This window comes from Limulus polyphemus, unplaced genomic scaffold (genome assembly GCF_000517525.1).
Source record: "Limulus polyphemus unplaced genomic scaffold, Limulus_polyphemus-2.1.2 Scaffold936, whole genome shotgun sequence".
Lineage (NCBI taxonomy): Eukaryota > Metazoa > Arthropoda > Merostomata > Xiphosura > Limulidae > Limulus > Limulus polyphemus.
In genome coordinates, this window is record NW_013666546.1 from 307733 (window position 1) to 331732 (window position 24000).

At 34.3% G+C, this 24000-nt stretch overlaps 1 protein-coding gene across 2 annotated transcripts in view; it reads left to right on the forward strand.

Annotated features, from left to right (window-relative positions):
• LOC106461335 (sorting nexin-2-like) overlaps nt 1-24000 on the forward strand; it is a 76458-nt gene that overhangs the window by 26668 nt on the left and 25790 nt on the right. The window contains exons 5-7 of one of the 2 annotated variants that reach the window (XM_022388203.1): nt 1111-1385; nt 15892-15924; nt 23700-23793. In XM_022388203.1, the coding sequence (XP_022243911.1) occupies nt 1111-1385; nt 15892-15924; nt 23700-23793 (402 nt within the window). The remainder of the gene's footprint in view (nt 1-1110; nt 1386-15891; nt 15925-23699; nt 23794-24000) is intronic. The other variant, XM_013921152.2, reaches the window with a different exon arrangement.

Below are 24000 nucleotides of genomic sequence, written 5' to 3' on the forward strand. Positions count from 1 at the left end.
GTGTGCTGCCTGTTTATTGTTCAAATTTATCGCCAACAAGTCGCAGATACCTACTGAAAAAGAATCTGAGCCCCATTTATAAAACCCTGACATTGTCGATCCAGGAGCATTTGGCCTGGATTCAGTTCTTTCTGCCCAAATTGATCACCTTTTAACTTTTGTGAAATATTTTGAATAATAACACCATGAAATGTAATTAAAAAAAAGTTTTGATATTCAAAACTATGCAAAAAGAAAAAATGACACAGAAGATTTATAAGGTAACCTGTAAATAATGAAATACAATGTTTTTGTTAAATATTTGATTGCTTAAAATTACTAACAGTTAATAAACACAATTAATATAGGTGAATATAATTTGATTTCTGAATTTGGGTGGTTACAATGATATAAGTAAAAAAAAGTATTTATGGAAATCTTAAAAGGTTTTGTGAATTAGACCTTTATAAGACAACAGAAATATTGCAATATCTCTACTCAAATTTGTCACTGGAAAAAAATGCCACAAATAAATAGGATATGTATATATTTATTAACATTTAATACATGAAATAATTCATTATGATACAGTTACATCAATTTTGGAAAATAATGCTGTTGCTAGGGGCAGTCCCAAAGTTGCTAGTTAGGAAAAACAAAATTAGCAACCAGTTGCTTATGTTTTGAAAAGTTCAAGGCTTGTGTATGTATATTAGGTATGTTGTTGAGTCGCTACTCATCTATGTATCTCCCATAAGAAATATGATTTCCATGCTTCACCTGTTGCTACGAGCAGTGGGTATGGCACGCTTAGCATGATCAGATTTTCGTATGCACTTTCTACTTATCTAGAGTGAGAGAAATATGTATAAATGGAATAGATGTCTTTCAATTTATAAACACGTCTTGCATGATTCACCTTTAAAATGTATGGGATGCATCAAAAAACCTAGGATCTTAAATAATTGCAAACATTTGCAATGAGGTCAAGAGTAAAAAGAAGAAACTGTAGTTACAATGTAAGTGAAACAATAAGATTAAAATTTTATGAGTGAATTATTTATTTGTGCTCAGGATTTATATATATTATTTATATTAAAATAAATTTGATGTAAATATAACTGTTTTCAGGCATGACAAAAATAAAGATGAACAAAGAAGAATCTTTAAGCTCTTCAGACTTTATTGAAAAACGTCGAGCAGCCCTTGAACGTTACTTGAATCGTACTTCAGGCCACCCTGTACTTCGAATGGATCCAGATTTTCGAGAATTCTTGGAACTTGAATCAGAACTTCCTCGAGCAACTAATACTTCTGCATTAAGTGGAGCAGGAGTGATGCGATTGTTTAGCAGAGTTGGAGAATCTGTGAGCAAAATGACCTTCAAAATGGATGAGTCTGATCCGGTAAATAATTTTTGAACATTTTATCCTAGGTTTTAATTCAACATAGAAGCATTGCTAGTGATAAGTTCCTACCTTATTATTATATGTAATCTCTTTTTTCTTTTGGAGTTCTTATACATAGGTAATTTACCCAGCTAGTGATAAAGAGCTAAAAATTTAATAAAATGCCAGACAGAAAAATAAGAACCAAGTTTTTCTGTAAAGGACTTTTTAATATCTATTTCATGTTCAGAAATGATAAATTATTGCTAAAATTGATTGTTGAAGAGTAGATATTTGTTATGCAAGTAACTTTTCCTTAGTTCATTTAAGTATTTCATGATAAATGGAATTTTTTTCTAATTATTAGTTGGTTGTTCCTTTGATACATTATAAAATCCATTCAATTGCTATTTAAAATTTTTTGGATGGAAAATCTATGTCCTTTCTGCTTTGAAACAAGCTTTCTAAGTATGAAATTATATATTTTTTGTCTCTACATGTATCAAATATATAATTTTCTAGTGTATTAACACTGTATCCATTTTTATTACATAGTTCAATACCATCTCCAGTTACAAAATTCATTAATTTTATCATCACTGTCCTCCAAAACCACTTATCTGTATTTTGTAGGTTTTTCTTTAATTTTCAATGTTTTTATAATTATCAATATAAATGTTTTTCCCTGTCAAAGTTGTGTAAAGATAGTTCTCAAACTTGATTAAATGTTACTTCTTAACAATATTGTTTGCTTGTCAAATCAAGCATAGTATCCTGGTGAAAGCACTTATGTTGGTCTCACTGTCAGTTGGGTCCCATCTTACCATACACTTTACTACAGTTTCTACATTTTTGTTTTAATGAGATATGTTTTAAAATGTGTACAACCATAAGCAGACACTCCATATTTATTTTTTGAAACTCTCTGAGCAAAATTAACTGGAACATTTATAATATATATACATATATATATATTCCCCAAAATATTTTATAAAAAAATGTACAGTATGGATTTGAGCTACAATTTGGGTACATTCAAAATGCAGTGAGTCTTACATTTTTAAAGTAATTTCTACAGTCCTCACCTCAAGCTGTAAAGTTACTCTGAATATTAGATGCCATATTAATTCAAAATATTTTTACTCAAAAATGTTTTTTAAGAATAGTATTTTGAATATCATTCTAAAATAAAGGAGTTGAAATTTTTGAAATGGTAACTTATTTTTTTAAAAAGTGTTAGTAATTTAAGAAGTAAAACCACTTTAGTTTCTTCACTTTCTGAGTGAGAGTTTAATATAAGAAATACTGTTGTAGTAGTCCTAATTTCATATATTTTAGTATTAGAAATATTGGTTGATACTGTGTAAAATATTTTGTTAGTTCTACTTTACTTCCCACTTAAATTAAAATGCTTAATTTTATTGAACCATAAGAGATTATCATTAAGTGGAAAATGTTTAATAATTAAGGACAAATATTGTTACATGTTCAATATTTACTATACTTTAAAAATCCAAAACAGTATCCTTACCTGTGTACACAAATAGCTGTTCCTTGCACATCTGTTTTAGAGATTTAGCACATGCCACCAGCCTTGAGTTATCTCCAAACCTAGACATGTTTTAATGTAAACTGTGTTAGTGCATGATATAATCATCATGTGACAATAGCCCTCCACCAGTAGGAGGGCAACACATCCTCCATGCACAGTATATCTTCATGAGCACTTGCACTCAAAATTAACTTCTTCAGCATTGTTGTGAAAGGATGTATTTATCTAAGTTTAAACTTTGTTCAATGTAGTGAGATTTGTGTTGTCTGCATTCAACCTACACTCGCTTTCAGTTACTGCATACCAAAAAAAATGGCCTAGAGGATTCCTTTAATAACAGTAATTCTCAAGTGACAGTGAATACTACCTCTTTCCGAAGTCCTGGTGATGTTGCTAACAGTGACCCCTGTAGGCTACTTGAATGTGGAGGTCATTACTGTCATTGCACAACATGTAGTGGGTTTGTTAATGCCTTCATTATCTATCTCTTTGTCCCTACATCAGAAGTGCTTCCCCTTTTCTGGACATGATCAGAAAAATTATAATTTTGATTGGCTCTTTCCACCACCTGGGTTTGCACTGGGCTCCTCTTTGCCTGTAGAGGACAATCTTCGTCATCCAAACCTCTTTGCACATTTAATTTCTGAGGTTTGTTTTTTACTTTCTCTTTCACCTATGTGTTTTGATTCTTCCTGTTCCTTACTACATGCCTATCTGGAATTATTTGGTTTTTCTTCCTTCTCCAGACATACATGTATATACTAACACATTTCTGGATCAACTTTGCTTTCACTCTTAAATGCCTCATCCTCCCCTTGATTTCAGGATTCATTGGCATGGTTTATGGCAGTTCCCCTTTTTCATTCTTGGCTTCCCAATCCCTTGAATCCATTTTACCTGTGGTGGGGGACTAATTGCCTTTCTCCAATAACTCTTTAGTGATCAGTTTTCCTTTGCTTTTTCTTACCCATCTTCTTTGTTACCTATCCTCTCTTCATCTGCTCTCTAAAGCCCTACACTGTGATCTTATAATGTTTTCCTTGAGAACTACTGTCGGCAAATTTCATTACTTTGACCAGGGTTTCATCATCTGCTTTGTCCCTGCATTCTTGGTTCCTCTGCTGTAAGAGTCTTTCTGGGATGTGTTGCTTTTCTCTCTCTGCTGTTTGTCACACTCTCTGATTGTTGAGTGGAGCATGGGAGACCTTTACCACTTACCAGTTTCTAGCTGCTATGGTGGTCAACTTGGAGAGTACCTCACTGGTTGTATGATCCCTCCAGGGAGAGTCTGCGGGTAGTAAAATGTGGTGGGAAGTAGGGCAGAGGTATCCATGGTAGTATAGTGCAGGTCACCCCTATTATATAGTATGCCAATTTTCTGGTGTTTTGGCCAGTCAGATTTTCATCCCCATCCCTGTAATGCACAGTAAGTAAATAATACATCAAAACACATCAAATTGTATGTTCTGATCATTGCCATAGCCACACTACATCTCTTGTCCAACTGATACAATCCATTGTGTGCAAATGCTTGGTTGATCATGTCCTTTTTTGCCCATCCCTGTAACACATTGGCTTCTTTGCCTTCCTCCTTTCATACTTCCATCCAGGGAAAGAGTTATACCTTGCATGAGATGGATGCAGTCTCCCATGAGTGTTTTTCCTCCTAGTAAGCCCACACTATAAGTATCACACTCCATAGGCTTTCCCCTTCAGTCGCATTCCCTGAAGGGAGCTTATCTAGGTTTTCGAGATTGCACTGGCCCATACACCACATCAGTGTGGGATTCTTGTTATTGTGTGAAGAGAGTAAGGATATCATTTTGAAAGTTAACATTTTCCTTACCTAAAAATGTATTCTAATAGATACCTCTGCACAATTGACCACCCTTCCTCCCCACTACTGGTGCACATTATTCTTGCATAATCTAAGAATGAAATTAATATTGATTGCAAGTGCTTATCAGAATCTGTGCTTGGAGAATGTATTGCGCTCCCATTAGTGGAGAGCTCTTGTCTCATGATTACATCATGCACTAGCACAGTTCACATTAAAACAAACCTAGGGTGGGAAATAGATCTAAGACTAGTGGCATGCACAAAATGTCAAAGGCAGATGCACAAGGAAAAGCTATTGTGTGCAAAGAGATAAGTATCTATTGGAAATATATTTTCAGGTGAGGAAAATGTTAAATTTGATGTTCATCAACTGAGGACATGGGATAGGCATGGCCTACTGGTTGGCATGTCAGGCTTTGGATCAAAGGATCTAAGGCTCGTAAGTGGTACTGCTGAACTGCTTCACATTTTCATTTGTGGGCACATTATAAAATTAATAGTCAATCCTGTTATACAGTTCAAAAAGCCAGGCAAAGCAAATACATGAATCCTAAGGGTATTTGACCTGTCTATTTAGCCTTCATGTGCATAAGATGCTGAACTGACTGAGAATACTGATTTCAATTTTATGTCTTTGGTCTGCCATACTTTTCCAAAACTATTACTATCAGCTATTGATAAGGAATGCAAATCTTCAGAAGACAGTTGAATCAAAAAGAAATTAGACATTTCAGTTTTTATTCTTTATGTTTACAAGTAATCAAGTGATTTTTGCAACATTTTCATATTTTCACTAAAATAGTATGTTACTCTTTGCTTGTTGGCAGTGGTATAGTAATAAATAAAGAAGTGAGGGAATGCATTTTGAAAGTGTTACTATGATTAGTATTTATTACATCACCAATACATAAAAACGTATTTCAGAAATAGTAGTTGTAAATTGTATTCTAAATCTACATTTGAAAATGTTACAAAAAAAAAAAAATTCTGTCATCTTGAACTTTTGAATTCCCAGATAACTTATTAACAGAACTTCCAAGCTTGGTCTATAGTGAGTTTCTAGGACATGACTGCTCTTGTTCATGTATCAGTTGCTGAACGATGACCCTTAGCCATTTTTATCCATAGTCATCTAGTTTCCAGTTTTGAATCAGAGAGCCGTAAAGCTAATGAACATGAGGTTTGTCACATAGTTGATTAACAACCTAGACCTCGTTTCTGTAATGATAAGGTTCATGCTTCTAAAGTTTTGTTCACATTCGGAAGAACTGCATGGGATGACTTTTGAACATCCGATTAAAGGATGCAGATCTGATGGAATATGGTGCCCACAATTTCTAGAAAGTCTCTGTATGCTGTGGTTGGTTTTGAAAAATGTTTACAAAGGAACTCTATTTCCCTTTTTCCAAAGCCTGGATTTATCTCTGCTGGCCATTCATTGACTTCTAAGGTACAGAGCTCAGAAATTGTTTGGAATGAAACTAGAAGTGTCTTTCTGTGACCCAGTTGGTTCATGAGAATAAGTTGGTGTGAATAACTATTGTTTCATATTGTTTATAATACTGGTTAAAAATTGACCATGATTGATTGAAGCAATCTTATTCTATGTCAGTGTTATTAATGAAACTTCATTTCCTTAATAGCATTCTCTGCTTCTAAGGCTTTTTTACGCTTATGTTCTTTCATTGCTTCTAAAAACGACATGCTACCACGAATTAACTTGTCTGCATAAACTATAGTAATATCCCTTTTCTGTAAGGCTTCTAAGGTGATTAGCAAGAAGGCTAAGTTAGAAATATTAGCTTAATGAAAATGGGCCATATTTGTTTTACTGGAAACTAATCATTTATTGGTTACTGCGTAAGTATGGTTAAATAGGAAACAGGATGTTCATAAACTCTTATACACTTTTACGTCTATACTGCTAAATCTCGATCACCTCGGGAGGTAACTAACATTCAAATACCTAATAAGTTTATTGGATCAGACTTTGTATACAGCCATATCATAAGTATTTTCTCTCAATTTTATTTAGTACTTTTATATAGTGAGAGAATAGCAATAAAAAAAAGGGTAAGAGAATGTCGTTCCCACACCACTATACCACTGTTTGTTGGTCTTTGTTATTTTATAATATTTCATTTTGTGTAGATATATTTAAATCTTTGACTTGTTACAAGTTGAAAACTAGTTAAAGAGAAATACCAGCTAAGCTCAATATTTTTACATGAATTGATAATTTATTTTAATATTTGCACATATAAAGATACAAAAAGATCATTTCTGATACAATAAGAAGCATATGCATTAATGAAACCTTTATACAAAAAATACTAGGCCTAGACTGTACCACTTGTATAGCATCTCACAGAAGCTCATTTTCAGACCAACATGGCCAAAATTGTATCATATGTCTGAAAGTTTCTCTCTTAACTTAACACATGGACAAACAAAGAACCATTTAAGTTCAAGGCTGCCCTTGAATATCCACCCCTGAGGAAAAGTAAAGCTTAAACCAGATAGACTTACCTGTGAAATTCTGATAGCCCTTTCTTGTTGAGTTGCTCTTGTGTTGTCAACATTGATGTGACTGAAAGTTCTGAATACAATTTAAATGATGCCTCAATTTATCCAGAATTCTCAGCTCTCCCACCTACCTTGTGAAATTTTGCATGCATCAGGAGACCTTACATAAGCTCTGCTGATCTACCAGAATTCAGATTTTCTTGTTGGCAGTCTTGCTGTTAACTTCACTCACTGTGAATTCTGATGTAAACATTAAATACTGCTGAATATATTTTTATCTGTATTGAACTCACAATCTCATGTCAGTCTTTCAGGTCTTTGGGAAGTTCCAGATACTTGTCAAGAGTTTGTACCTTTGCTACGCCATACACAGACTTTTCTACATGTGGCGGTGTGTATCAATAATCAGGGAGGAACTCAGTCTCACGATCTTGATTTTGCTTCAGTCTCTCTTTTCATCCTTGGTTCCATTCACATCATACCTATCTCCAAGCGTGTTGTGTGCCAGGTGTTATGAATATCATTGTGGATTCTCTTTCGAGTGATCACTAGTTTCACTCTTAAGTTTTTCTGTGTAAGTGCAATAGCTTGGTCATTCTGTGATCAATGCCTTTGCAGTGTAAGACAATCATCTTTAACTTTACAGGTTTCCAATTCCAGACCCTGTTTCTCTAGTGTTGCTTACTTTGAGCCAGTCTTCTGAAATCTTTTCTGTCTACTTTTCTCCTCTTCTTCTGCAGGTATTGGCCAGGACTAATTCCTTGAAATCTCAAGTTCTCCTTATTGCTCCACACTGGCCAGACAAACCATAGTTTTCCCTGCTGCATTATCTTTCTCAGGGGGATTCCATTCTGCTACCTCTTTGGGGACATCTGTGATGATCTCAAACATCCAACTTTCACAATGACATTTGTCCTGTACAGCTTCATGGCTACCTGTTATGTGGTCCCAAAAGGTTACTTCATATTCTTATTTTGTGACTGTGGCTTACCTGCGTTTTATATTGCAGGCTACATAGCTGACTTCTTTATCATCTTTCAATGCCACAGAAGCCATTTTCTCTTTCTCTCATTCCTGATTTTTTATTGGTCTTTTTCAAGCCTTTCACTTCCTTCATCCCCAAAATCCTTGATACTGTCCTCAGTTGGACTTAGGTGTTGTCTTATGATGTTTCTCTTCTCCTAATTTTGAACCCTTAGTAACTTGCTTGATCTACTGTTTTTCACTAAAGACATATTTCATTGCTCACTTCAGGAAGGAGATCTGACATTTATGTCCTTGATGCTTCTGATGCTGCATTTTCTCAGAAGGTTCTATACTTATATTCTCATAGAGCCCTCCCATAAAAATATTGGGCTACTAGAGAAAGTAACCATTGTTTTTCACCAGTTGTGTTACCTATCCTGACTGGTTCAGATTCTTATTCTAAAAGATGCTTTCTGTGTCCTGTCAGGTCTATTCTTTGCCATATGTACCTTACAATGAACCTCACTCCATGGATCTTGCACCATTCACACTAACACATCGGCTTGTGCATCTTAACCATCTTGTCTGCCATGATATACTTCAATACCTTAGAAGTGAATTTTGAGTTATATTTCATGAAATTTGCCACTTAGCAATATGTTTGGCATCCTTATCTTGAGGATATGTTACAGACCAGCATATGGACAAATTCTATTTACATTTTTTAAATTATATTTACATTATATTGCTGTTTCTTGAGGTTTGGGATCCTGTTTGCCACCTGTGGTTATTCTCCAATCCAGATGGAATCCATAACAGGTGAATTATTCTCTATTACCTGCTTATTTACCACTTGAGCACACATATGATACCCAGGTATTTCTATGCCACCCAAAACTCCTGTTAACAATTATATGAGTGTCTAATTTATGATCTAATCTTCTGTCATGAGATTCTTCATTTATTTGTATCCATGCAGTTGGGACTCTTGTATGCTATTTAGACATTTGTGAAAGTGCTTCATGAGAAGGTGATGCTTATTGGAAGTGTACAGAGGATGTCATCTGGTGGAAAATGACTCCTCATTGCGTACCTTTTCCACTTCTACATGGATATCCTTGCATAGCATCAGAGCTATCTGAAGTGAGACACCCATTCCCAATGGATATCTCAGCTCTGGCTATGATCATTGCATTTCCTTTTTTTGTTCTTTGGTGTTCTTATTGCATTGTCCTTGAATGTTGAGCCTCATCATCACTGCAGCTTTGGTCTTTATTTGATTCGGCCTGACCACCCACTGACTTGGCCAATTTCGTGACTCACTGACCTTTCCAGATATAAATGAAGTGAGTTTAAACCCAGGAATATGTCCACTAATAGTTTTTAACTGAGAACTTTCTACTACAGTTACAAAACATAGTATTCCTCTTACCTGTTTATGCCACCACCTGTATTCCCATTACAGGTAAACATATTACCATCCTAACTGACCCCATTTTTGTATGAACCAACAGATTTTGAGAGTAAAGAGGTACCCTATTAAGAAGAATGCCTTCATTCTAAGTATACTTAGGTCCAGTATCTATGAAAATATTGTCCACTCCAATCATTCTCCCTTAAATCCATTTCTTTGGATATTTCTGGTTCTGGATAGTACTGTGACTCTTATTGACCATTTCTTTAGCATGGTCTAGGTTTTTACCTACCTGCCTTTTAACCTATATGCTTATGGCTCCCTTTCTTTTCTCAGATGTCTTGTGTTTCTTTTTTCCTGGTGACTTGGACTTCTGTCCTCTTTCTTCCCAAGTTTTTGTTTTCTTCTTTCTTGACCTTGCCCTTTACTCTCATTCTTCAACTAGATCTTTTTCCTTCTTATCTTCCCATTCCAGGCCTTCCAGGTTCCTGTTTTTCTCATCTTACCTCTACTGGTAGTCTAGTTTGTCACTCTTATTAGTAACTTTCACGTGTACAATTCTTTGGGTACATATCTCTTACGCTGTAGGTCTCACTTTCTGTTGACGGTCATTTTACATTACTCCAACTTGATCTCTTTTCTCACTCCTTTTTTCCCCTACTCTTCCCATTTCCTTTTCACTTTCCTCTATCACCATGTACAATCTTTTTCACCCAGTCTGTAGTTGACCATAGTTGATGTGTCAGACATATTCCTACACATCTTTCTTGTCCTGACCTCCGTTTGTTTTCTCTACTTCATTCTTTTTGTCATTCCTTTTCTCAGACTGTTTCCTTTTGTTGGTCCATACTTTGATATTTCCTCTTTCCAACTTCCCTTCTTTTCCTAGAGATAACTGGTTGGGGGAAGGGACTTATCCTGGGATCTACATCCTTTCTTACACAAATTCAATGTTTGGTAGTTTTGGATGTTTCTTCTCTTGTCTCAACCAGGTTCAACCTATCTTTTTTTTTTTGCCTACAAACTATGGCATATATGGCAATCAGGTTTTACACTTCTTATTCTCTTCCTACAAGGGAGGTTCCTTTTGGCTTCCCTAGATTGTCACTCCTTTAGGGTACTCACTAATGTGTCTCCAACTATAGATCTTATGGACCCATGATTTTCTTTCTTGGGTCCATTTTCCCCTTGTGGGTATTGTCTTGGTGATTGGACCCTGCTCAGACTACTTTGTGTACTCACTTACTGCCTTTCACACAGGATTTATTCCTTCATCAATGTTTCCATCTGTGTTGAAGGCAGGACTTCTGATGTTTTGATGCTGATCATGCATTCCCTCTACATCAACAGGATTGACTTTCCTGCCCATAATGGTGGATTACTTGGTCATGTTCTACTCATTTTCTTACATATTCGTTTTTTGCACCAACCATCCATGAAACTCTTGTTCCTGGTCCCTTTGTCTTGGGCATTAGACATACAACTCGGAGCTCATTCATATCAGGTTGATCTTCTTGCCTATAATTTGCTGAGAGCTTATATTTTGATGGCAGACCACCTCTTTTAGCCAGTCCATATTCTATCGATGGAGTGATCTTTACCCCTCAGGTCTTTTGTGGAGTTTGTTCTTGGTTGGTCATGCATTTCTTGGATACACTTACTGCCCTTCACAACTTCCAGGCTTCCTTACTTATGGTCCACTATTCCTCATTTTTCAGCTCTGTTTGTTGATTTTCTCAGCTTGACCTGGTCTCACCTTTTTCTATATGCCCATTCCTCTATTCGTCTACACCCTCTGGCCCTCATCTTTATATGCTACCTTCCGTCTCAAGTCGTATTGTTGGTGCCTCTTTGCCCAGCTTGGCCTTAGTCCAATGGCATTTGGACCCCCCATCCTTTCCTCAATTTCTATCTTTCTTGCTGCACACTCATACATTCCTTCTTCATCGAGGGTTATCTTTCCACCTCTGTGTGTGCGTGGATTTTGTACAGTCTGTCACCTGTTTGGCTGGGCTTCCTACTTTTGTGTCGCTCCTCTTGTCACATTTTAGTCATCCTTACGCTACCTTTTTCCCTATGTCATGTTTCTTTTCATCAATCTTTCTGCCACTCCATCCCTCCTGGCAGTCATCCTGTGATCACCTTTCTCTCTTTTTTTCCTTGACTGTTTGTCATTGGCTTGTCAGTGTGTACCTCTACTAATTATTGGGGAGCTTTGTTCATGGCTGTTCTCCTTTCCTGGTACCACAAGATGTTTCTTTCCCTGTCTTCTCCACTCTATTCCACTCCTTCTTTTTCCTTCATCCTTTTCACCCTGCTCCCATGCGTGATTGTGACCTTAATAGGGTTTTACATAATCTGATGCATGCCCTATTTGAGCCTTTGGATTTCTGCCTTTTTTAGTATCTCTTTATCCAGCCTGTCGGTCCAATATTGTGATGATAGAGTTAAAGTGAGCACGTAAGTTATGGTCTGAATGTGCCCCAAGCAGTCTACACATATTTTGTGCTCCGACCCTTATGTGCAAGTACTCAGATGGTCGTGTTCTGATTCTTCCCATCCCTATGATACATGGGGCTCCTTTGCCTTTTCCTCCAGTTCTTCCTGGGCAAAGAGTATAACTTGGACAAGATGAAATGTGATCTCCCACAGGTATGTCCTTATGGAGCCGCTATCATAGGATATCATACTCTGTGGACTTCCTTTGGTTGCTTTCTGAAGGGAACTCATCTAGGTCAAACTTTGCACTGGCTACTCCACCCTTTCAACATGGGATTCTAAGTAAATTGCGTGAAGAGGTGTGGAATTGTCTTGGAAGTTCTGAATACTGTTCTGAATTTATGCTATTTACATATCTTCTTTATTTTTTCCAAAAGACCTTTAACATAGGGGAAATAAAGCTGTATGTCTGTACTTTTCTTGATGTTTACCTCCTTTATTTTCTCTTTTTATCCAGTGTTCATGGTATCTATTGTCAAGAAGGATTGTACTATGTTTTTCTTTCTTCTTAGCATCTTAGGTATTTACAAATTTTGTTCTTTTTGGAAACTAGGTAGTCTAGGATGCCTATCTTTATACTGTTTGATGGTTTCATTTATAGTCAAAGTATTTTTCAGTAACTTTGGGTTTCCTGTAAACTCCATTTGTATACAAGGTATGTATCTTGATAACATCATGTCTATGAATGGAAGTTTTTTCTTCTATTAATGTTGTAAATTGTTTTACTGAACGTTATTTGTTCAAGTGGTTCATAAAATTTGTAATTATATATGTGGCTTTGTTATAAATGTATTGTCAACATGTTCCCTGTCTGAAATTTGTCGTTAAATATTCATCATTGCTAACATTCTACCCACCTTCTGAAGGTTTCTTCTTGAATATTAAACAAGATGAAAAATTTTCCTGCTATTGTGTTTTTAGTTTTTGTTCTTTTATCTCATCAGGAAAACTTTAAAAGGCTAATATGCAGGATGATTATAAAGAAAACTCTTATATTTAAAATGACTGTCTTAAAAACTACTTATTCTGTGAAAACAGTCCTATATGCACATTGAAAATCATATTTTATTCAGTAAAATTTAATGTGATACAGGGTGTTTCAAACCAATTTATACTGCATAGTTAAATTGCTTTTCTGCAAACTATATTTTTGTATATCTTTCTTTCTCTAAACAGCATTTAAGTAAAATGTATGCCAATGTGCAAGATATTGTGAGGATCAATGAAAACTATATTAAATAGTCATGCTTTTAATAGCTTCTATTGTTTGCCAGTATGCAAGATATTGTGAGGATCATTAAAAAATATCAACAACAGTGATGCTTGCAATAGCTTTAATTGCATGGCAGTGTTCAAGATATTGTGAGGATCATTGAATACTGTTCAGAAAAATGATGCTTGCAATAGCTTTAGTTGTATGCCAGTATCCAAAATATTGGGAGGATCACCAAAAACTGTCCAGAACGAAGATGCTTGATTAGTTTCATTTATGGATAGGCTTAATATACATGTTGAGACTGATGGAAATCATGTTGCACACCTACTGTTATAGTTTTTGAACAACCCTCTACCATCTCCAAACAGAAGTTTTAGTTCTTAGTATTTTTCTGGTGACATTTATTTAATTATAGTAACATTAAATAACATACAGGTCAATAACCTACTAACAACTTATAAATACTTTGGCAATTGTCTTGTAATTCACTCCTGTTGTAACGTGGAAACATGTAGAATCGTCAACTTTTTGAAGGCCATAGATAGGCCTAAATAAAATATTTTTTAATTGTGTACCAGTTTAACATTGAATACTATTTATGATTTTGACATTTATTTCTTCTATAACAAGTAGTTATTGAGATTTTCATTTTTAGTATAGAGGTTCCCTTTTAATCACTGTACATTACAGGATTTGTTTCCAAAGTTAATTAAAAGTCAATCCACCTCATTTATATAATGGTGTTTCTGAAGAGGGAATGCTAGTTAAATGAAATCTGGAAAAATACATACAAAATGAAAACTAAAATGTACAATGTCAAGCTGCAGTAACAACTGCAGCATACATAAAAGGGCAGTCATAAAAAAGATGTAATAATAACAACTAAACTAATTGAAATCCATATAAAAGAAGAACATAAAGGGGTCATGTTTTACTAGCTGTAACTTTATTGGCATATTTTGAAGCACTTTGAACATTTGTCACTTGTAATTTATAACAGATAGCTCAGGTTGACATAGTCTGTTACCAGTAACTTAAAACTGGTAATTTAGCTGGTAAATTCTGTCACCTGTAAAATATATTAGTGTACATTGACATAGCCTTTTACCAGTATCGTACAACAGATAGTTTTGATTGACGGTCTGTTGCCAGTAACGTACAACAGATAGGTTAGACTGATAAAGCCTATCATCTGTAATTTACAACAGATAGTTTTGATTGACATAGTCTGTCACAATTAATTTATAAGAGATAGCTTATTACCTTTAAACTGGTAGTTTAAGCTGATAAACTGATAAATCCTGTCATCACTAACTTACAACAGATAGTTTAGGCTGATATAACCTGTCATTTGGAGCTTACAGTGGATAGTTTACATGGATATAGCTTGTTATCTGTAACTTAGAAAAAATACTTTAGACTATGTTTTCCAAATAAATATCTAGTCACACTCCAAGAAAAGCAATTTTATTTGGACCTGATGTTTCAGCTTATACACTTCTTTGCAAAGCTTAAAAACTGATATGATAGTTTAGACTGATATCTCCTGTCTCCTGTAATTTACAACAGATAGTTTTAGACTGAAAAGCCTTTTATCTGTAACCTACAAGAGATAGTGGAGGCTGATAAAGCCTCACACCTGTAACTTACAACAGATTGTTTAGGCTGATATAACAGTTAAACTGAACAGCAGCTCAGAGCATTGTTTCTCAACTAGTTTTACCTCATAGATCCTTTTACGAACCAATGATAATCTATATGCAGAAACTGATGTAAAAACAGCAGTGTATTTAAATTAATTAAATTTTAAATAAAGTATGTTTTTTAATTTAATTGAACGTAGTATCATTTTTTAAGCTATAACATGGAACTTAATCTTTACTATCATGGACCCCTTTTGAAATGTCCAAAGATCATTAGGGGCCCATGGACCACAGGCTTAGAGCCATGGGTATAAAGAGGTGTAGCACCTCATCTATGTTACTAAATATGCTTAGAATGCATGGATCAAAAACAATTTGACTATGCTTACATGTGGGTTGGAGAATGACTATACTGGTATAAAAATATTCAACTATTTCAGTCAAGTGTATTAAACATTTATCTAGGTACATGTAGAATCATTAAACATATATAATTAGACATTTACTAATATTGGCAGTTATAAAATATCCTGAACTGTTTTTAATTTCTTTGAGATGATATATTTTGGTTCTGTTTGTAATTCAGCTTCTACACATTGACAATTAAGCTACATACTGTACTATATCTGTTCTTCCTTGATAAATTTGTCTGTGTTTGTAAAGTTAAGTATTTTTTAAAAGACTAACCTAACCATAAAAGGAAGTAAGCATACCTCCAGACTGTTAATATTGAGTATTATTTATGTCATACAGTCTACAAGATTTATTTAATATTTCTCACTAAGATATAAATGTTTTTTAAATAATTTCTTTTGTAATTTTATGTGTTTCTTACCTCTTTATTCATGCTTTCTTATTCCTGGAATCAGATTTTACTTAATCAGTCTCTTTCTGACATTCAGGTAGGATATTTCAGATTTTAACTAATCAGCCTCTCACTGATAATCAGGTAGGATACATCAGATATTACTTACTCATTCTGTATTTGATACTATGGTAGAATATGAAACAATGTATGAACTTGCCATTTCATCTGAAATATTGATCCAGTTTATATCATATTTGACATAATTAGTCTTCAAAAGTCAAGAAAGGTATGTTTAGTTTATTACTTGTATTTTGTACTGAATCATTCTCTAACATTTAAGTAGCTTTTATCAGATTTGATTTAATGACCTTAATATTCTAGTACAGTTTGTAAGGTTTTACTTAACCTGTCTAATAATCTGGTAGTACTTAACATATTTTACTAAGTCTCTGATACTGTGAAACTATCTGGTGTTGCTTGGTCTCTCTTTCTTTCTGAAATCTAGATAGGATTTATCAGTTTTTCTCTGACATCAAGGTAAGATTTATCAATATTTCTCTGACATTCAGGTATGATTGATCAGTATTTTTTTTGACATCCTGGTAGAATTTGTCAGTTTTTCTTTGAAATCCAGTTAAGATTTATCAGCTTCTCTCTGTCATTCAGGTATAATTTATAATTTTTTTATGACATCCAGGTAGAATTTGTCAGTTTTTCTGTGATATACAGGTATAATTTGTCAGTTTTCCCCAAACATCCAGTACGATTTTACAGTTATTTATATAAGCACAAAAAATCTATTTATGGTAAAAGTAACTGTTAAACAGTGATGTATTTAATGAGTCTTTAGAAGTTAGAATAATATGGGGATCATATACATAGGTGTTACTCAATTGATAGAAAATAAGTTAGTTGTAATTTGTTAGAAGTTATATTTAAAAGTATATATAGTTTATCAGAGTTAATAGTGGAATAAGTTTGTTTTAGTCTAAAAACGTATAGTTGACCTTGATGATTACTTGTGGTATTTTCTGCAGCTTGAGTGAATTCAGAATTTGACAATTTTTAAATTTTATTTACGATTTCAATTAGGAAAATTATCATGTTCAGAGAGTGACACAGCTACATATTCTTCCAGAATTAATTACTTATAGTGGATGTATCCTATTAAAAAATAGTAAAATTTATGTGTATATACATACAGCTTCTGTAATGAGAAAGTGATCGTAAGAAGATGGGTTTTTGTCAACAATTGTGTTTATCTTGTAGTAGATATATGACAGTCTTGAAAAAAAAGATATAACCACTCCTGCAGCACAATAAACTGCCTTCCTCTTGCACCTTGCACATAAGAATTTTGATCTTCAGAATAAATTAGAAAAATAGATAGATACAAATATATTTCAAACAGATAATACAAATCTACAACTGGAAAATTAAGTTATTATGTTAAAGGTGTTTAAAAATGCCTTATGCTATTTGAACTACCTCTGTTATTGCAGTATATCATCTGCAAATTTTATTAAAACAGTGTGTTATTTTATTAAGATTAAATGTGTTTTATTGTTACATTAGTAATGGTAATTGAATGTATTACTTGTTTTTAAATATTTTTAGTTCAGTTCTAAGCTGAATGCAGTTGGTTGTCTCAGAATATTCTGAGTTACAAGTTAAAATGAACCAAATAACCATAACTGTTAGTAAAGTATTTCTACAACAATAAAAAATAGGATAAGCAAGATTATAAAATAAATAAGTTACAAAACTGAATTAAGTTCATTAAGTCATAAAAGAAAACTACATACGACAAGTCAGTAATATAAAACTATACAAAACTAAAATCACTAAAGAGATATACAACCAAATTCCAAAGAACCAGGATTATCAGTTGGTCACAGTGTTAAAAGCAAAATAACCAGTGGTCTAGAATCATGGCTTTAAATATCAAGAGTCAGGATTTAAAGCTCCAAGTCAACTTAATCTATTAAAGATTAGGAGTTGAGCAAACAAAGTAAGGTTAAATACATATCAAGACCAATCATTGGTGAATTCTCTAACCATTCGACTGTAAGAATGTGTTTGTATCAAGAACTAGTGAACTGTTAAGCCAGGTAACTTATGGAACAGTGCTCACACACACACACACACACAACTATGTTAGCCAGACCCTTGACTGTGCTGGCCCCTGGCAATGGCTAACCTGACAGCAAATACAACCATCTCACAATCATGTGACTTCTTTCACCATTATCTAGTTATTTAATAGGCAAAGTTCTGGTTCCATTGGGGAAGGGAAGGGACAAAACCTCACATCAGTAATTGAAATTAAGACCAGTGCTTTACAAACAATGCCTAAAGCTACTAGCATATTTCTTTACAACACAAACTTGCATTCTGACACAAGTATAACCAGAATAAGTAAGCCTAATTATTCTTCATTTCATAAATAAATCCAGACTTATGTTCATGTAGCCATCACAAAAAAAGCACCAATGAATGTAATTACACAAAATTAATGTATAATAGCTACCTTGTTCAGAAATATTATTGAGATAAGATATTCAGAAATATATAAAAAGCTCACACATAGTTTAGTTGTACAAATCAAACATATTTCTGTACTAGAACTGCTTTAGAACAAGTACAGTATATTGTCTCTTAATCTAAATGAACAAATAATCATGATTTCACTTTGTGAAGAGTATGTTTTGAAATCTGTGAATATTCTTGTTCCTTCAAAACATTTCTTAACCAACAACAGTGAAATATTGGATCCACCATGTTGCTCACTTGTTGTGTTGTGGACCACACAGCAATTCTTTGTCTTTAAATTAGTGAAAAATCATAGTTACAAATATTCCAGTTTAGGACCAAACATGAAGAGTAAGTTTCAAAATCAATGAATATTCTTATTTCCCCAATATAAAATATTCCTTCTCCTATATCAGTGAAACAATGATCCACCATGTTTCACAATTGTTATAGTCTAAATCATACAGCAGTTCTTTGCCATTAGCTTAGTGAAAATTAAACATCAAACTCTTATGAATATTTTAGTTTGGGACAAAACATATAAGAAAACGTAGAATGCACAATGTCTCTATCTCAATGCTGTCTAAGATAAATGATCTAGTCTTTAGCACATACACACATCTCAATATTCAAGGCAAAAATTACTTATTTGCCTGAAAAATAGTGCTATTGTGTATATTTCACTTATGTACACAGTAAAACATACACAAATTTTAACATGATACGCATATGTATTAAAATACTGATCTATCGCAATATCACATGAAATATCAGGCTAACTCTCTGTGCTTGATGAAGCACATGTATGTCTTTCAGGCATCACCCAAAAAGTTAGGTGGGAGTGTACAGTATGGGTGGCATATATATATATATATATATATAGTATGCAAGTACATAAAATACATTTGGATATTTTACTCACATGTTTTGATGACAGCATGAGTTAAAAGTCATCAAGGACTTTAAGCATTTCCAAAATTCATATTAATTTAAAGAATGTAAATATCCAAGCCAAGTTTAGTTCCTTCAGTTACTCTTCCTAAAGCTGCTTACTGGTCATTTATGGTAGGTATCAAAAAACAAAATTTTCACTTTAATTATCATTATCTCTGCTTTCCTAATAACTTTGACTATTGAATGGGGTCTAATATCAATGAATGGTCATGAACTCACAGGCATTTCTATGTTGCTGATCTAGGCAGTGTTATAAAATCAAGTCTTGTTCTTGAAACATTGTTCTCCAATGCACATTCATAACTTCTAGACTTTTTGAGTTTTGCAACCATTTCAGTAATGCTTGGTCCACTCCAATGGTGACCTTCAACTGCAAGATTTCTTCTGTGTCATACAATATCAACAATCCGAGGCAGCTAATGTAATGCACACAAACACTATTACACTTTTTGTGTAATCTTGTACCTGTGACAAAACAATTCCATCTCCACTATCATTGACATCAGTATCCAGCATGAGTGGACACCCTTTCCAGGATAAAACAACACCAGTGCCTTGGCCAAAGCATGCTTAAAGGATCAAAACGTGTGCGTTTGGATCTTTGCATCCAAAGAAAGTGCATATCAGCCTTAGTCAATACATTTGTGTGGCTATCTTTGAGATATTAACCATAAACTAGTAGTATGACACAAAGCATAAGAAAGCTGCTGATTTAGGTTGAGACTAGTCCTTGACCATTGTTATTTTCATGGGATTAGTGAACACACTTTCTGCCTTCTATAAGACCAAGAAATTGCTTCATTTTGTATATATACCTGTTTTCCTGTTTCAGTTTGAAGTTTCCATTTGGATGTTGTGGAATACTATTATTATATCCTCAGCATTGGTTAGAAACTTGTGACTTTACACCACTATGTCATCATGTCATTAAAATAGATTAGGCATATCTCCTTTTATAGCTCTAAATGTGGAAGCTCCATCAGCCTCTTAGAAATGACAGGGCATTACATATAATGAATGACATGATGCAGTATTTATACAGTCATTCCTGAGTGCTGAAAGCCATCTTATGTTTACTTTCATTGTCCAGTTTGGTTTGCCAGTAGCCATGAACTAGATCTAAAGTATTGAACCAACAAGCACATTCCAGTTCCAACACATTTATCTATATGTTACAGTAGAAAGACACTGAGGCATTTTGCCACATTCACCCACCTAAAGACCACACAGAACATTGGCATTTCTTTCTTTTTGAGTATTGTGTCTGAAAACAACCAAACACTCGTTGAAGGTTGTTCCATCCCAACCATTTGATTTATTTTGTGTGGACATGAGTCATCTATATCTGTTAAATGATGCATGTGATAATTTTTTAACACATTCAACCATCTAGTTCAACTGACACATCAGTAACCTCAGTGAGCAATGCACTGAGTTCATCTTTCTTTATCTAACTCACATTATTGGTAACCTTCAACTACAAACTTCAAGTGATTATGAAGCTTAGTAATGATGCAGTGGTACAATAATAGGTACATAGCTGTTTTTTTCACCACTTCTGCCCACACTGCCTGCTTTTCAACCAGAAAACTATTTGTGTGTCAGTTCTATGACCAGAGAAACCATTGACAACACACTATACTGTGGTTGTAGTATGCTACTTGCATGATTAACAGTATCACTACCGTCTTTTCAATAGCATAATTGTGCATTCCACTCCTCTCAAGCCCAATCAGGTTGGCACTCTATAGTCTTGCTTTAAAGCTGCAGTTCATGTGTTACAAAGTGGAACTGGCTGACAATTTAATCAATATCTTCATCCTTAAGAAGCACATAAATGATTGAGATAAAATAGAACTACATTCACAATTTGCACAAACTGGCTGAAGTATAGAAACTCAAACTTACATCTGTGTATCACTATCAGCACAGACCATTTGATTTTAGGTCCAAAGTTCTTCAAATCAACCACTGAAAGTGAGTGCAAGCTAACTGCTATGTCTTTCCCAGATGGTATATCTAATGTGGATACTAATAATATAAATAATTAAATTAGCCAGGCCAAATGCAGTCATAACTTGTTGTCAACCCTCTTGCATCTACTATGGAATCAATCAGAATTGCATTTGCACCCAGCAGTCTTGTCTTGCAGTAAAATTTACAGACATTTCCATAATAAGTGACCATGTAAGACCTTTGGCTTCTTTAAAAGCCGAACATCTGTTACTTCAGAAGCCATTTTTTTAACAACTAAAACAAAGGTAGCTGCATCATAATACATTACAGCACATAATGCAGTGGAGCTGGTGTTTAGTAGTTCAGTTAGTCCTGGAGGTAGATTCAGAGCAGAGTCACAGCTGCAAGTTCTACTTTTATGCTTTCTTCCTCTGCTTTAATGTATGGTTTGATGTTACCACTTTGAACCACATTGCTAAAAAACTGCCTGTATCAAAGATATTGTGTCTTTGCTGACCCACGTGGTGCTGAATGAGCTTGCTTTGCAAATTGTCAATAGACTTACTGATGAGTATCTTGTCATGATCACCAAAAGACATGCTTTGGAATGCCTTCCCATGCAACCTGCTTACATCATCTTCACATGTATCCAAGTTTTCATAAGGTCCTGGTCATTAAAATTTTAACTTGGTTCTTGGGTTGGTCAATTCTACACATGTTTGAACTTATGATGCAATTCATTAACATATGTATCTCAGTCATCCAGTTGCTCCTCATTAAAGTGCTGTAGGGTGTCGAGCATCACACCTTCTAGATTTATTATATATTCCATCACCTGTTCGTGAGTCTACCCATTACACACAATTGCTTGAGGAAGAGGGTTCAAATGCTCATTTTTGATCCCCATAAATCCTAATGGGTTCATCTGTTTCACACACCACCATAACTAAATGATGATACAGTCAGGTTCCTGCTACCAGTGTGCTTCTCTACCTTTGTGTGGCTAAGATGCTGTCAGCATTCAGGCAGGCCTTTATCCATCTCAAAAATTTGGAAATGTGTACTCTTTAACAAATGTAGTAAAGTGTGAATCACAACAGCATAATACATAGATATACATATTATCATGTTCCACAACAACCTCTGTCACTGTATGTACTCTTAGAACTATGTCTATCCTGTGTTTATGCATGTGGGAGGTAACCAGTTGAGATTGCATAGTAACAACTTAGGTTTCCCCTATTTATCTATCAGTTCTTGGTCTGAGGAAAAATCAAGAACACCATAGCTAGTGAAAGCTTATTCTCTTGAAGGATCTCTTTTCTAGTTCTTACCTCACTCACCTCATATCCTTATTTCTGCTGCTTTCTCCTCTTCACCATAAATCCTACATGGTTTTAGAAAATACCCTATCATAATCACAGTTTACAGACTTTACAGAACCAGGAAGTCAGATAGAAAAGGAAGTGTATCCTTCGACCATAGCTCTGAAATGTAACTTAAATACTTTATTTTCCAAAAAGAAATTACACATTTGTGTAAGAGGAAGACCAAATTCAGAATAATAATGATAGCACATTGTTAGGTCAAATTAGATTCCTAGTGTGGTACCCCACAATCTTTAGATTACCTACATCAGTGATAATTCCCATTATACGTATTCAAGGAAGATAAACTCTTAACTCGTACTAATTTGTACAAGTTTGTATAATTCCCCTCAAAATGGGTATATTCTCACTTCAGGAAGTTATGATACAGAAATAGATTCAAGCACAAGTCCTGTTGAACAATCTTTGCATTATGTAACCTTTATCTAACCTAGGAGATTAATGCAAGTTCTTGACCTTTGTATATATGCTCTACAAGGATGTCATTAACTAATAATACAGAGCACCTGCACAGAATGTTAGAAAAATTTACCTGAATATGCATAAATAAAGATACATCATTCACTAGTTATAAATGGGTTAAATTGGCAGCTCTTTCAAATATGACAATATCTATATACATTCTTAATGTGCTAAGGTGGAGTTTTATGAATTTCTTTAATTTTTTAAGATCTAGGCCAAGTATTGATGTAGTTCATTAACATGTTGAAGTGTTTGTATAATATTTAAACTGCTGAAGTGCAGATTGGGGTGATTATCTAATGTACTGAAGAGCAGGCTGAAGATAACATATAATTTCTAACATGCAAAATTGTGTACAAGTACTTATAAATTGGTAAACTCACAGTTTACTAAGTATTCTCTTTAAGAGTTCACCACTTAAAGTCAAAGGTCACTTTGTAGAAACATTTTTTAGTGGTTATAATCTCAAACTCAAGATTTTAGGTTTCCAACTTGTGTATTTAAATTTGATTATTTCTTCAAATTGAAGAAAATTATTTTTATACATAATTTTATAATAATTTTCCTTTTTTTGTAGTGGTTTGAAGAAAAGCAACATCACATGGAAAATTTGGAGCAGCAACTGCGCAAGCTACACAATAGTGTAGAGGCTCTTGTTCATCACCGCAAAGGTAAAATACTTGATTGTCAAGTCCTCTGTGCTTTATCTGTATAGTAATTCTCAGTTGTACCCATGTATCTATGTTTACTTGATTTTTGATCTCCTCCAACAAGTTTTAAGAAAATTTACTCTCAACTCTAACAGAATATAAAGAAAAATATGGAAGGGGGTGTGGCTTTTAAGTTTTAACTCTTTCAGCCCGGGCTCAGTCCCTGGG